The sequence below is a fragment of the Triticum aestivum genome, chromosome 3B (assembly GCF_018294505.1).
Source record: "Triticum aestivum cultivar Chinese Spring chromosome 3B, IWGSC CS RefSeq v2.1, whole genome shotgun sequence".
Lineage (NCBI taxonomy): Eukaryota > Viridiplantae > Streptophyta > Magnoliopsida > Poales > Poaceae > Triticum > Triticum aestivum.
This window is the reverse complement of record NC_057801.1, coordinates 119,707,618-119,723,185: the sequence shown is the minus strand read 5'-3', so window position 1 is coordinate 119,723,185 and position 15,568 is coordinate 119,707,618. Positions and strand designations below refer to the sequence as shown.

Genomic DNA, 15,568 nt, shown 5'->3' with positions numbered 1-15,568 from the left:
TGTGAGCAGCAGAGATTCTTCACGTGAGCAGCTGACCAGCTCTGTCATCAACAGGGACATCAAAGTATAGTAGCCAGATGGAATCTTTTATGTCTAGCCACTTGACTATTCATCTAGATCCCTATACGTAGTTTCCCACTGTGGACACAGAGCTGACAACATAAACAAAAGTTAGTATGCTGCCCTGATTATATAGCAGAAGAGAGGAAATGCATGTGCCATGTATCAAAAATAAATTCATCTCATGGTTGCCAAAAGAAGATTGTTAATTAGTCAAATCCAGTAACGAATCTCCGTCCAGAAGGGGTCATTCATGCAGTTTTCTTTGGAGGACCTTTTCAAGGTAATACTGGCCACATGACTTGTGATATGCAGCACCGAAGCGGTCAAATATTTTTACATGCAACTTGCGAAGAAGTTGTGTTGGTTCAGACCCTTTATATATAGGCTACTTCTCATAGTTTCTTGTGCAGTCACTCTCTTTGCATAAGATCATGGATTCTCAGATCCCCTTCATGGATTTGATGAATGATGGGTCAGCTGCATATGAGGCTGGCTATGGTGGGAATCACAATAGTTTAGGTGTTGGAGGGGATGGAGATGAACGGGAGGACAACAACGACGAAGAAAAAGGTAGCAAGAGACTACCATGGACCGAAGAAGATAACATTCGATTGGTAACTATTTGCCTTATGTTATCTACTATTTTTATTTTAACTTGTCCATTACAATTGTTTATAATGTAGTGCATTGAACATGTAGATTAGTGCTTGGTTAAACAACTCCGTCGATTCAACGGAAATGCAAAGAAAGGTGAAGTTTATTGGAAAGATGTAACCAAAAAGTACAACAACAATAGTCATGTAGATCGGAAGAGGAAGGCGGCCAACTGCAAAGACCATTGGGGAAAGATGAACCGCAAGATTGTGCTGTTCAACGGCATATGGTGTAGGCTCAAGGAAGTGTACGTGAGTGGTCAATCTGATGACCAACTCATGAATAAAGCTCATGACATGTACAAGTCCGAGCAGAAGCAAACTTTCACATTCGGGAATCTATGGAGAGAGCTACGGCAACACCCAAAGTGGACAAGGATATATGCAGAGGAGAAAACGGGCACAGCTGATGATGATGTAGTAAATGAGATTCAAGAAGAAACAAGGCCACCAGGGAGAAATATTGCGAAAGACAAAAGGAATGGAAAAGGTAAAAGTTCATCTGAATTTTCTTCAGGTCTTTCTCATGATGACATTCAATTGTAGTATGTGGCGTAGGGTGAGAGATTTGTACATTACTTGCAGATCTAGTGATGAATTAGTGTCTAGAGCACTTGATATGTACAGGTCAGAAACAAACAAGTCCTTCAAAGATCTGAACTCATGGAGTGTGCTAAGGAATGAGCCCCACTGGAACTTGATCAACTGCCAGTGAGAAGACAATGACGCATGATTTGATATCATTCTAGGCGATTGTAGGTTCAAATAAGGTTGAATCAGTAGTTTAGTTAATGGTACCAATTTTTTGAATCAGTAGTTTTTTTTATGAGGACATCGATGTTTTATTTTTGCCAAGTGATAGATGAGATAAGCAAAATCACCCTATTCTCGTATCTACACGCCCGAATAAATTAGATCAGCTGTATGAATCAGATCATATCAATGAGACATGTCACTTCACAAATCCTAGTCTGTACTAAAAGCTCTAGTAGCTTCTGATGAGATGAACATGAACAGATGATCTAAATTATGCAGCATATGACATGAGAACTAAGTACAGGCAGGCACAGAAAACTATATAATCTACGAATGATCAAATAATCAACTCTATGGTCAAGCAATCCAGTTTTTACCACCATACTAAAATATATAGCAGATTAGGAGGGTCAAGTACTCACCCTGCAGCACTTTGCCAACGCCTCCTCCCTTCCTCCAGCAACCCAATCCCCGGACCTGAAACCAAACATGATGGAATAAAAAATATGATGTTTAGGCCGAACAAACATCAAGAATCGGAACAGCAGCAAGGGAAGCCTCTCCATGTGGCAGGCGCAGATGCACAAATCGAGCTAGTACCTGAAAACGCAACACCAAATCAACCTCGCTCCGGCAGAGCTCCGGCAGCGACCTCGCTCTCCACACCCTTCTCGTTTTTCCTACCCACACCCGGCAGCAGCCAGCAGTCACATCCTTGCAGGAAGAACGGTCGAGCGAATCAACGAACCTCAGTTACTCACCTCTGCTAGAAGACGGATCCTGCTCCCCTATGCACACGGCTCGTCGAGAACCACCTGGGCCAGGTCCTTTACCCCCGGCGTGACCCCGCGCGACTCCTCCCCGTCACCGGCTGCATCGTCGAGAAACGCCTGGACCCCTGCCCGAAGGACTCCCACGGATGCGCCACCGGCGAAGCAGCGCCGGGCAGCTTGAGGAAGAAGCCGCGCCATGGGAGCACCGGAGGGAGGGGCGGCCCTGTGCTTTGGAATCGGAGCTGTCGCCGGCGTGATTTGGGGATTACTGTTGTGGTCAGGATACAGACGAGATGAGAAGATAGCGCGAGGAGGAGGGAGCTGAGCGTGTGAGCGTTATTTTAGTGGAGGGAGCTGAGCCTGCGAGCGTTATTTTAGTTGCGTAGCATCCCGCATTGAAGAGAACGGGTGCCAGGCCAGGTGCTACGCCTACGTCAAAGCAACTGAAGCACCTCTGATTAGCACCTCCCCATTGCGAGACCATGTTTATTTGCTGACGTAATGCTAGTCTTTTTTCCTTAAGCACCTGGCATAAGCATCCACCATTGTATAAGGCCTAAGGCCTTCCACTATGTTGGCCAAAAGCGATGCCAAATTGACTTTTGGAGTATTTGGCACCGGTGTCCTCCGTTGCCCAGCCAGTGCCAAATTCATCGAGCGAATAAAAAACTTATTCCACACCTGTCTCTCGTCCTTCTCGCGCGAATCAACTGTCGTGACTACCTTCGCTTCGTCCACCACCTCCGGTGAGCTCTTCGCTGCTCGCCTCCAACGCTGGACCACCACCCTTTGGCCATGACCTCCGCCCCAAGACGCGAGCTTGGACAGCCTGCACAGCACCTGTGTGTGGCCCGACGCTGACAACTCCGGCCGTGAGCTTGGCCTGCCCACAACCAGAACCCTCTCGCCACGACCTCCGTCGTTGGATGCGAGCCCGGCCAGCCCGCACAGCTAGGCAGCCCGACCCCGGTAGCCTCCGTTGTGAGGTCGTCCAGCTCAGGATGGTCCGATCTCCTCCGCCACATGGTCTCCTGCTCGCGACCTCCACCCGCTTCGGCCCATTCACTTCCTCCGCCAGTTTCTGGCTGCACAAGCTTGGATTTGGAAAGAGGGAGGATACAATTTTCTGATTTGGTTTGGATAAGGGAACTGTTTAGGAACGGCGCACCGGCCGAACCGTTCCGCCGGTCCGACGCGGGCCACTCGATCGAAGCGACGCGCAACACATCGTACGCTCGCGCTCCTCCCGATCCCCTTCTTCCTCCTCCCGATCCCCTTCTTCCTCTTCCTCTTCCTCGCGTCGCGCCGCCCTCTTCTTCTGCCCTCTCCTCCCCACCCCTTCCCCATCCCTCCCCCCCCGCCCCCCGGTCGCAGCGCCACGCGCTCCCCTCCCCGCTCGGAGCTCGCCGGCGACCATCCCATCTCGCCAGCGATCGAGGGGCGGTGAACAACGGGAGATGCTGCAACCGGTGCTATGGGGTGCTACCACGGCGACGCCTCCCTCGCATGCATCGGAGCTCTGCCTACCTCGCCGGACCCGACCACGCCGGAGCTGCAGCCAGCCATGGCAGACTACAAATCATCGGTGGAACCAGTTGTAGCAAATTCAATCATCGGTGGTAGCGAAAATCTACTACGGTTGCAGCAAAACGACGATGGCCATGGGCAGGCATGGGAGCTCGGTGAAGCAGCACAAGTAGCTGTGATAATGGTTGTAGCATTTTTCAACGCCGTTTGTAGCAAAACCAAACTATAGTTGCAGCAAAACGGTGTCATCGTCATCGCGGGTTCACAGCTAAGACAATAAGTTTGAAGCTTTTTTCATTGCCCGTTGTAGCTTTTGTAACCGCCGTTTGCAGCTTTTTCGTTTGTCGTCCATGGGTACGGCTCCACAGTTGAAGCTTTTTTCATCGTCGGATGAAGCTTTTTTCATAGCGAGATGAAGCTTTTTTTGTCACCGGTTGTAACTTTTCTTTGGTCGTTCATAGTTTCCGTCGTACGAGTTGAAACTTTTTTCATAGCTAGTTGAAGCTTTTTTCGTCAGCGATTGTAGCTTTTTCCGTCGTCGGTTGCAGCACTGGGCATATTCCCCCGGGGCTTGATTTTTTGTTGCAAGCGGGGGATGAGCACCAGCGAGCAGACCGGCGAGCACGCCGGTGAGCTCCGGTCGTCGCCACCGGAGCTACAACGGTTGCCACAGAAGCTACAACCGCAAGGGTGGGCTGTTGCATGGGCGAAGCCGGCGACGAGGACGACCGCCCAGGGCTGGGACCGGCGACCATGGCGGCCGGCGAAGACGGCCGGCGAGGGCGGCGAGGGTGTCGATGAGCTCGAGAGACGAGGAGGGCAGGCGGGGGGCCGACGACGAGGGAGAACGCGCGCGCCGGCGAGATGGGGTTCCTTTTCTCGTACGCGCTCGCGAGAGGAAGACGCCGCCCAAGGATAAGGATCCAACGGCTCGGGACGGGCCGATCTGACGGCTAGGGTGCGACCGGCCGAAACGTTCGGCCGGTGCACCGGCGCAGATCGTTGCCCTTGTTCAATGATCTTTCGGGCGAGAGGAGGAAGAACTCGGCGAGGCACTCTGAAGGCTAGCTCAATGATTATTTTTTTGCGTGGGGTCATCTACTTTTAGATCGAGCGGTGCCCTACGTTGTGAAGCCGGTGCCACAAAATTTTCATTTGGCATCAGAAGTGACGTGGCACCCTTTTCAGTTATTTGGCACCGGTGACATAGTGGAGGGCCTAAGCGTCCAAAATAAAATGTTCGCAACCGCCCGGTGCCACTTCTCGGTTCTCGCTCCCTTCCGGCCACAATACGTCGCGCAGACGCGATCACAGCCTCCCCGCACCACCGATACCTTAGCGCCGCCTCGTCCTCGCCCTCGCCCTCGCCGCACCTCCGCGAGACGGGACCCCGCCATGCCGATCTCATCCTCCCTCTCCGCGCGCCTCGGCCCCGGTCTCGCGGCCGCGCCCGCACGGTGGAGCCCTTACGCCCGTCCCTCCGAACCCCGCAGGGGCGGCGCTGGAAGCGGCTGCGCCAAGGCCTCCCGCCCGCCCCTCCGCCTCGAACCCGCGACGGCGAGACTCCTCGGCCCCGCGCGGAGGGCCGAATCCCGCGGATCGAGTCGCGGCGCCGCGTTCGGCGCCGCAGCCCCTACACCTGCACGACGGCTGTTTGGAGATCTGAAGAAGTCGGACCAGAAGACGGATCCCAAGCCGGCGGGCACGAATCCAGAGCCAATCCAGGAGTCGCGCGTCGAGGAGAGCCGTGGCTGCGGCGGTTTCGCTTTCCTCTGCGCCCTCGCTGGACACAAGGAGGTGCGTGACTGTTTCCCTGCGACCCTGCCCCTCTTCGAAATCGATTGTCGTAACGCCGCGCTGTTCTGATTGGATACTCAGATACTTGTGCGTCAAAATTAGCAAGCCCGCATTTACTTTGCAATTGCAAATAATTTGTAATTGCTTGGATAATTAGCAACCCCGTTGCGACTTTGTAATTGCAAATAATTTGTAATTTGTAATTAGCAACCCCGGTTCGACAAGCTCTACTCTGTCAGTGCCGATGGCTCTGTTCGCGTATGGGACGGCAACTCTGGCAAGGTAGCTGGGCTATCCGCTCTCGGGATTCCCCTCAGACTCTTTATGCTCGGTTCACCTTTGGGGTCGTGTCTGCGTTGATTCCTGCATTGCCTCTGGTGGTTGATTTCTGCTGCCTGATCAATTTGGGAGTAACTCTGGTTGCTTGAGGTGGTCGATGTGCCGATGGGCTCAAATAGTGCATCGCCTATGATGGTTGATGTGTGCTGACTGCTTGATCAATTGGGGAGCTCTCTCATTCCTCAGTGCGTCTGATGTACTTGTTGATTCAGATCAGGTTGTCATTTGGCACGCCTGGGGTTGACGACATGTCAGATTGATTTGCCTTGGAGGCTTTTCGCCTGCTTGTGGTAATCAGTGTCCACCGGATCAGTCTCAGGAGGTGATCAGGCTGGTTGACTGACAAGCAAAGCTCTCTGGGGTTAAAGTTGTACTCTCATTGCCAGATGGCCATGCATTTAATAGCAAGAAAGAAAAAGAGTAAAAAAAATGAAAAGAGAGATGAGCTTTAAGGAGAGAAGGTTCTTCAAGAAAATGGAGAAACTTTATGAAAAGATTGCTGTGTAATAGAGAAAAAAAGGAGAGAGTTTCTAATCTACTATTTTGCCCTTTCTATTCTTAATGTTTCTGCAATAGTGCGTTGATGTCATCAAGATAGGAGGGAAGATTGGTTGTATGATCACTCATGACAAGTGGGTATTTATTGGAATCCCAAAATCCGTGGAGGTATTCTCAATTTTACTATGAGTGCTAGTCAATTTTATGCTATATATTGAAGCGCTATTGGGTGTTGAACTATTGTTCTTTGTTGTTCCGATGGCTTCTAGGCATGGAACATACAGACAGGGATGAAGCTAAGTCTTCAGGGACCTTCTGGGCTTGTTTGTTCCATGACTATCAAGGATGAGATGCTGTTTGCTGGCACGGCGGATGGCCGCATCATGGCTTGGAAATTTCCTGCTAAGGAGATCAACTTGGAACCGGTGGCAATCCTCGCTGGCCACGACCGTCATGTGATTTCACTTGCTGGCTCAGCAAATAGGCTTTACTCTGGTTCACTTGACAAGACAATCAGAGTATGAAAATGCTGCAGACCTGCTGATTTCTGTTGGCTGCTAAACATTATGTTTGTGTCTGATATATTCTTGGTATTTATCAGGTATGGGACCTTAAAAATCTTCAGTGTGTCCAAAGTCCAAACACTCTCTGAGCATAAAGCTGCTGTTACTTCTGTGCTTTGTTGGGATCAGAAGTTACTATCTTGCTCTCTGGATAAGACCGTAAAGGTCTGGGCTGCTTCAGAATCTGGAAACCTTCAACTCATGCATACCCATTCCGAGGAGCATGTAAGTTCTGCAGACTTAATCTACATGGATATTTCCATCAGCGTTATTTTCTGAAAACTTCATTGAAAATTCGAACATGAAAGATTGTATTAGCTGCAACTTTGTGTTTTTATCAGTGATAGTATGATATTGTCCTTAACTAGTCTGATTGAACAGTGTAAACTGTATGTGTTGAATATTTATGGCTTATGTATTTCTTCAGGGGCAGTAACATAGATGATATTAAGGCTAATTTTAGTACTAGGTTAGGTAAATATTTCGTGGTGATGAGTAGGCTAATCTTTAGCCAGAGAAGATGCACGATTATGTGCAAAATCATGGGTGTAGCTTAGGTATCAGTCGACTGAGATATAATCAAGTCTCAGTCAAGTGACATAACATTCAAGAGGGAAAAAGAAAAAAACTGAAAAGAAAATTTTGCACGGATCTCAATGTAGTATCTCACGGATATAGCATCGACTGAGACTTAACGAAGTCTCAGTCGACTGAGACTTAGCAAGACTGTTACTGAATTGCACTTGCTACATATAACTATGTTGTCGTACTTTTGTTTTTCTTTATTTCGTTTAATTTTTTGCTTGATATGTGCTAGTGGATTGAGCAGCTTCTATCTGTTCTCACTGATCCGACAATTCAACCTAGTCACAATTACTTGTCTAAAATCAAGTGGAAGATCTTTGCAGCTACTTGATATGTGTTACTGGATTAAGCAGCTTCTATCTGTTCTCAAGTGATCCTACAATTCCAGTAGTCACAGTAACTTGTCTAAAATCAAATGGAAGATCTTTTCTCATAGTTATTATCGCTGGATCAATCTTCTGATGTTATTGCCGTCGGTGCATGAAGGTCTCCATTTCTGGAAGTTGTGACTCCATCTGCATTCGGTCAAGCATTATAGTTTGCACAGTATGGCCTTTGTTACATGTTTGGCACGTAGTCGGTGTTCTTCCTAGTATGCTGGGAATTTATCTGCTGCTATTGAGTAGCAGATAAAGGGTTTGAGCCTAATAGAAGCTCTGTTTCTTGGGAACTTTAGATGGCTGCCATCAGCCCATCAGTCTGCTGAGCTCATCTGTTTCCCTGAAGAGTTAGTATGGGAGTATCAGATAGACATGTATCAGCAACGTCATTGAGCTCATCTGTTTCCCTGACTGAAGAGTTAGCAAGGGAGTACCAAATAAAAATGTACCGGCAACGTCAGAATTGTTAGGAACCGTCATACAGCAGGAACTAGATGCAACACCAGAGCAATTTGTTCTTCGAAAGTCTGAATGTCCCTATGTCCGGTTATTGGCTTTCTCAATATTTCCCTTCCTGGAAGCATGTTTGTCAGTGTACGTTCGTAAGCTCTGTTGAGATGTAGTGCATGATGCTATTGTCCTTGATAAACTTTCTGCTTTGTTATGGTTCTTGGGCAATGGTTTGTTCCTGAACTTCCTTTCCAACAGTGTTAATCAGTTGTTGGTTTCAAGTGTTGCTAAACCTGCATCCACCCTCCGTTGCAGGGAGTACGCACCCTCTTTGGCATGCATCGTCCGGGAAAGACGCCGGTTCTGCTCTGCTCCCTCCACAAGAGCAACTGCGTCCGCTTGTTGGGCCTGCCATCGTGAGTGCCATTCAGAACACGCTGTCAGTTGTTTTGCTTCCTCCTTTCCAGTAACCTACAATTACTTGTTCCCGTCTTTCAGGTTCGAGGAGATTGGCACGCTCTCCTCCAAAACAGAAGTGAAGACCATCGAACTCGCCCAAGGACCATCGAGGCTTCTTTTCACTGGAGACGGCGCGGGCGAGCTCAAGGTGTGGATGTGGGCGCCCCGGGACGAGGATAAGGAGTCCCCCAACACCGGCGCTGTCATAGACGTCAGCTAGACATGCATAGTCGATCATGCTCATGCATGCGCTGAGCTGAGCTAGCTCCACCGCTGTAATGTCTGTAAATTATTATGCCATCCAAGTAAAATAACAAGTCGTCATTTCCCCATGCACGGTCTTGGAAGCCTGACGAGGAGTAATCCATCGATCCAATTCCCAACGCCGCCGCGCCATAAACTACCACGGCCCGCTTGAGTTGCGTGCCATCCATGACGTCAACTTATATATGGTATGGTGTGGCGTCCAAACAAGTGTTTGCTCCATTTACGTACCAGAGCACAACGGTATGGCAAGCATCTACACTAGCTTTACTAAGAGGCCTCAACCATGCTTGCCCTGAAGCATCGCTGCCTAACAATTCTAGTTCCTGCGATCCAATGATAGGCTCTGGCATGGGCTTCCGTATGTGCGATGGTCACCGATGCTAATCTAGTCTGGTATATGACCGACCGCCTTTTATTCAGGTCAGCAGTGCTGTTTACCTTTGCTAGTTTGCTTCCTGAATATACGTACACAACGTGGTTTAGTCAGCGGCCCGGTGCATGCATCTGGCAAGTGCTTGCGAAAACAAGCAAAAGTTCTGGCCGAACCGCTCTCTACTTATAGCGGCCGGCCGGGCAGCAGCTGGAGTTCCAGAGAACCTGAGCATGCACGTACCTCTCCCCCATTTACATGCCGATGCTGCGGTGCTCCACTGTTGACAAATTGGCCTGGCTGTCCGCGCGCGGATAGTGGTGGTAGTAAACTCATTCGCACCAATGGTAACGTGTGGCTAATTCCCGGCCGACAGGGTTACATCTCTGTCGACTCAACTTAGCGCGGCGTCAAGCTGAAGCTGCAGTCTCAAGTTGTGTGCGATTTTAGCAGGTGCCTATCTTTTTTCTTTCTTTCTTGTTTGAGCTGGAGGAGCCTATCTTGTTATCGGCGTCAAATGATAGTTAATCGTGTGTTGGCCATTTGGCCTCGTATTTTAAGCAGATGCCAGTGCAGTTTTAGGAAACACGTCTCAATCTGTGCTAAATCTCGAAGCAAAAGACAGTTGGACCTTTTTTATTTCAGTAAAAACGAAACGTCCGTTGCAAATGACGGTGCCCGCCTTTGTCAAGCAAACGAACGTGGCGTGAGTTGTCGCCTTGCATGTTCTTTCCATCACACGCCCACTTTTTTTCCATGAAACTTTCGACGTGTTCATCATGCCATGGAGGTACGAAGAACACAAAAACAACAAAAAAATACATTTTATGTCTGTAGACCACCTAGCGACGACTACAAACACTGGAGCGAGTAGAAGGCGCGTCACCGTCATCGCCTTCCCTTATCGGAGTCGGGCCAAACTTGTTCTAGTAGACAGTCGGAAGTTGTCGAGCTAGGACCCACCAAAACCAGTGCATGATACAACACCCGTTGCCGATGAAAAGAAGTATAGATCGAAAGAAAACAACCTATAGACATGTAAACAAAGATGGAAAAACAAAATACCGGATCCAAACAGATCCACTGAAGACCAGCACTGACGGAATCTCACGAGATCCGTCGGAGACGCACCCCCACACACCCTCTGACGAAGCTGGACACATCACCAAAACAGGGGCTATGCCGGGAGAGCCCTTGTTCCATTTTCAGGAAGCCACCACCGCCTCGTCTTCCCAAGCAGGACACACACCCTAAATGAACTCACAAAAACACGTAAAAACGGAGTAAGATCCCTCTCGTCGGCAAGGGCCAGGTGGACCGCGTCTCCATGGCCCTAGGGCCATCGGAGACGAGGTGAACTGGCAGCGGCGCCGGCGGGAGGCAGAGAAACCCTAAACTTTTTTTGTTGGAGAGGTGGTCGTCGCTCACACGCCTACTTTTCTTCACTACTTTGGTACACAAGAGGAACTATGCATTTTACACTGGCAAATTTTAACATGGTCCCTCTTACCTTCTCTTTTCACATGAGAGATAAGAGTATATAATAGATCTGAGTTGTTGATTTCACTAAGTAGTGGGTGTAAGTAACTCTTACATTCTCACGTCACATGGTCTCTCTTACCTCCTCCTTTTCACTTGAGAGGTAAGAGTATATAATAGATCCAGGCCGTTGATTCTTAGTGGGTCTGAGTAACTTTTACCTTCTCGCATCACATGGTCTCTCTTACCTCCTCTTTTTACATGAGAGGTAAGAGTATATAATACCTTCTCACCTCTTATATGAAAATATGAGGTGTGACGGACCATTTTTAAATTGTTTGCGTTGTCGACCGAGATTTTGTAATAGCGAGCTTAGCCACCGGATTTGCCCTTGGGCTCATATTTTGTTTGATTTTATCCTTGCTCCAATACAAATTTGTTTTTCTATGGTGACAGGGATCCGGCGGTTCAATGGTCAACTGGTATTTCATCCTAGTTCTTAATTCTAAATTAGTTCTGCTTTCCAATCTTAGTTCCTAATTCTAAGCTAATTATTATTTCTAACACACATTTTCAAAATCATATGCAATTTTAGATATACTTTTTGCGAGCATGATATTTTAGATTTAGAGATGTGTTACATATTTCCACGTGTAATAGTCGCCTTGAAATCAATTATTCTTAAATGTCTGCATGGTGTCTTTTTTTTTTAACAACAAACAGAGATATTTTAACACACACCTTACATCATGTTCGGTAAGAGTGTGTCAACGACCATTGTGCACAAATAAGGAACTTAATAATACAATACATCATTAAGGATGGCGACGAGTGAGAAAATAAGTGAGGCTAATTAAGGGTAACTAATTCTGTTATGATCTTTTATGCGTTGCTACCAACCCCGCTGCATGAATATGTGCTCCTAGACTATATGTTCAAAGTAGTTCACATGCCATTAGTAAAACATTCATAAAATTTGTGAGTTTTCAAAAATACTACTTCCTCCGTTCCTAAATATTTGTCTTTCTAGAGATTTCAACAAGTGACTACATACGGAGCAAAATGAGTGAATCTACACTCTAAAATATGTCTATATACATCCGCATGTGGTAGTCCATTTAAAATGTCTAAAAAGACAAATATTTAGGAATGGAGGGACTAGTTTGCTATGAATAGGACACATCAGAATTTGCTTTTCATGTATCTACTTTTGGTGTTTGACTTTGAATAGTGAGCTTGACGGGGTAGACATGTCACATGGACGTGGTAGACGTCATGTACACAATTCATCACAAATATGATATGTTCAAACATGAGATGCTTTGAGTACGAATCCCTGGTCTGGATGGATGTCATATGAGACTACCAAACATTATCAAACACGATATCTTAGCTTTGGAGGCTGCACAACAAAAGGCACAAAGATACTTCTAGCTGCCACGACCCGTTCATGGTATGAAATAAAGTGCGGAAGATCTCTAATATATTATAGTAGAAAATGACAATTAGTCCACTAAAAATCTTCCAGTTTTAGCACATCAAAATAACTTGCCTTAAGTGGATGCTCATTTTTTGCAGTGAAAGTGGAAGCTCATTTAGCCAAAACCCTTGATCAGTCATGGATTGCTCAGACTAAACACTCCTCTTATACCCCCTAGGAGGTAAGTAAGTTGGAGCAATCTTATAAAAGCGCTCAAACAAACAAAGGAACAAGACATGCGAAAGTCCTCTTCTGCTCCTGAGCTGAAATGAAACATTTATCTGGCAAAGTGTACATTGGTGGAGCTCTGTTCACACTTTTGCTTACAGCACTACTACTAATTGGTAACGGGTACACGTGGAGATTAAAGTTCGACAGAGCATATTATTACCGTATGACCTACTACATGAGTAAAAACGGGAAATTAAAGTTAAACTGCTGTGTTACTGTCCACACGTTAATCCACAAGTAGTAACAACTAATTGCATCTACTCAAAGGAGTAGGTTGAAGATGTCTTGGCCAGGGGAGAGCAGCCTCTTGGGGTCGTACTTGTCCTTCATCTCCACGAAGCGCTGCCACTTGCCGCCGAAGTGCCGGACCCAGTCGCCGTGGGCCGTGTAGTGCGCCAGGTACTCCTTGTACCCTATCCCGGCGAGGTCGCAGAACCGCAGTATCTTCTGGTTCTGCGCCTCCAGCCGCTTCAGGTCGTTGGCCACCGACGAGAAGAGCAGCGACACCGCGTAGAACACCTCCTCCGCCGGCGTCACCGCCGACATGCCGTCGTCCCACCTGAAACCACGACCGAGCCAGTGTCAGTTAAGTGCGTGATACATACCATGCAGGATCGCATGCATGCATGCACGATGGACGCGTAGTGCGTACTTGGATTTGTTGAGTGGGTAGACGACGAGGGGCCCGGCGATGTCGGTGCCCTGGAGGATGCCCTTGAAGACGCCGCTGTCGAAGTCGGCGATGCGGGAGCGGGGCACGAGCACGTTGAGCCAGGGGTGCGGGACGCGCCACAGCCCGATCTTGTCCAGCGCCACCTCCTCGCCGTGCACCCGGTCCAGGAACTCCAGGTACGACGCGTCACGCACGAACGCGAGCCCCTCCTCGTGCCTCAGCGTCGCCACCACCGAACTGAGCTCCTGGTCCACGGACGCGGCCGTGGCGTTGTCGTAGTTGAGCGTCGCCTCGATGACGTACACGGTGGTGGCGTTCCTCGCCGCGGCGACGGCGACGATCCTGGCGACGTCGGCGTCGGTGAAGAACCCGCCCGAGTTCTTCAGCCCGGCGGCCAGGCTGTGGTTCACGTAGACCGCGCCCTCGAGGTAGCTCATCGGCCCGAACGCGCCGTCGGGCCCGGGCGCGACGAGCCGCTCCTGGTCGGCGGAAAAGGTGGCGAAGTCGGTGTAGACGAGCCGCGCCCACCGCGCCCGCGTCGGCGCCGGCTCGAGCGCGATCCGTGCGCGCACGATCACGCCGAACTGGCCCAGCCCGCCCAGTACCGCGTCGAACAGGTCCGCGTTGAGCGACTTGGAGCACGTCAGCATCTCGCCGTAGCCTGCACGCACGGCACGCGCGTTAATTGCACCGTGTCAACGCAAAGGTGCATGCGGGCCGGTTAGAGTAATGGAGTAATTTAACACAGAGGGGAAATGTCAAAGTCAACGTGTTGTTGGCCGCCGGCAAATCTATTGAAATTTGAAAGACGTCGACGCCGGCTGCCCGGCCGGCCCAGCAGCCGCCAGCTGGTCAGCTGTAGTAACTACCACTATCAATTTACACTGTAGTATTAAACCATCCATTAATTAGTACTCACTGCCATTTTTTTACCGGCACCTTTTTTAGACTACCGTGTGTGTAGAAGATGAACGTGATTCCACGCCGCAGCCGGATTACGGGTTGCGAGTTGCACCAAAACAAGTTAGCCATTTTTGCAACATTGCAGTGTGGGGTACGGAACTACTACTTTGCGAGAGGGAGTTGCTTGTGAGCGTGGTGCATGCTGGTGCCCATATCGTGCGCGCGTACGTACCGGTGATGACGTCCAGCTCCAGGACGTTGGAAATCTGGGGGCCGTGCCGGTAGGTCTGGCCACTGATGCCGGCGTTCGAGAGCGTGCCGCCGACGGTGAGGTGGAGGTAGTCCGTCCACGACTGCGGCGCCACGCCGCGCTCCAGCGTCGCCCGCAGCACGTCGATCCACATCTGCTCGCCGCCGGCGTCGACGTACTGGCCGTCCGCCGACACGTTGATGCGCGCCGCGGAGGACGGGCCGCCCAGGGACGGCATGTCGACGACCACGCCGCCGAGGGCCAAGGCCTGCCCCATCACGGAGTGGCCGCGGCCGCGGAACGAGATGGTGTACGGCCACGCCACGGTGGTGTGCGCGGCGCGGAGGAGCGCAGCCACGTCCGCCGGGGACGACGGGAACAGCACGGCCGCCGGGAGCGCCGCCGTGATGTTGCCGAAGTCCGTGGAGGCCGCCAGGGTGGCGTTGGGGTCGCTGCGGAGCTTGCCGGCGGCGGCGAGCGCCGCGAGGTCGCCGTGCCACGTCTGGCCGTGCGCGCCGTGCGGCGCATGGGACGCCGCGGTGATCAGCGCCACCAGAAGCACGTAAACGATCGCCATTAGCGCTTCGCGTTTAGCTAGCTCGGCGCGTTAATGTGATGATGATGATGATCTGCTGGTAATTATCCTGTGGTGTTTTGCTCTTCGCAGTTGCACCCCGTATATATAGGGGGAGAGACGGATCGGCCGGTGCAACATAAACGTATGCGTTAATTCTCTGAGATGCTGCTACGGTGAAAGCTCAGGCCTTCTTCCTTCGTAGAATAGGAGTATCATAGAATCATATACAGGAAATAAAATGGCATGTTCCTCTGGTACACAGCACAGGATTTTTTTGTTTGGTAAGGTATAAGCTATTCTTTTCTTCTTCTGAAATGTGAAGGATAGAAACAAATCCCATATACCCCGCAAAAAAAGAAACAAATCCCATATAGAAATAAAAATCCAATACTTCCCCCGCAAAAAAAAAATAAAAAATTCCAATACTTCAAATCAGGGAACTTCAAAGGAAAATTTTATATAAGAATCATAGAATTCCTATATAATTATTTATTG

General features: G+C 49.6%; 1 protein-coding gene and 1 pseudogene across 1 annotated transcript; one reads left to right on the top strand and one right to left on the bottom strand.

Moving 5' to 3' along the window:
• The first annotated feature begins 4,844 nt into the window (after positions 1-4,844).
• On the top strand, positions 4,845-9,175 carry LOC123068928 (zinc finger CCCH domain-containing protein 17-like; annotated as a pseudogene).
• Positions 9,176-12,803: 3,628 nt separating this feature from the next.
• On the bottom strand, positions 12,804-15,224 carry LOC542876 (cytokinin dehydrogenase 1). Its single transcript, XM_044488373.1, has 3 exons — positions 14,479-15,224; positions 13,323-14,004; positions 12,804-13,229 (listed from the first exon to the last, which is right to left on the bottom strand). Exons 1-3 carry the CDS (start codon positions 15,071-15,073, stop codon positions 12,932-12,934), a joined length of 1,575 nt encoding a protein of 524 aa, XP_044344308.1. The 5' UTR covers positions 15,074-15,224; the 3' UTR covers positions 12,804-12,931.
• Positions 15,225-15,568: the final 344 nt, after the last annotated feature.

Excerpts from the sequence above, each read along its gene's own strand:
- LOC542876 (XM_044488373.1), bottom strand. The coding sequence starts at position 15,073 with ATGGCGATCGTTTACGTGCTTCTGGTGGCGCTGATCACCGCGGCGTCC. Across the intron at positions 14,005-14,478 it reads GGAGCTGGACGTCATCACCG|GCTACGGCGAGATGCTGACG; the intron begins GTACGTACGCGC and ends CCGTGCGTGCAG. Across the intron at positions 13,230-13,322 it reads TACCCACTCAACAAATCCAA|GTGGGACGACGGCATGTCGG; the intron begins GTACGCACTACG and ends TCGTGGTTTCAG.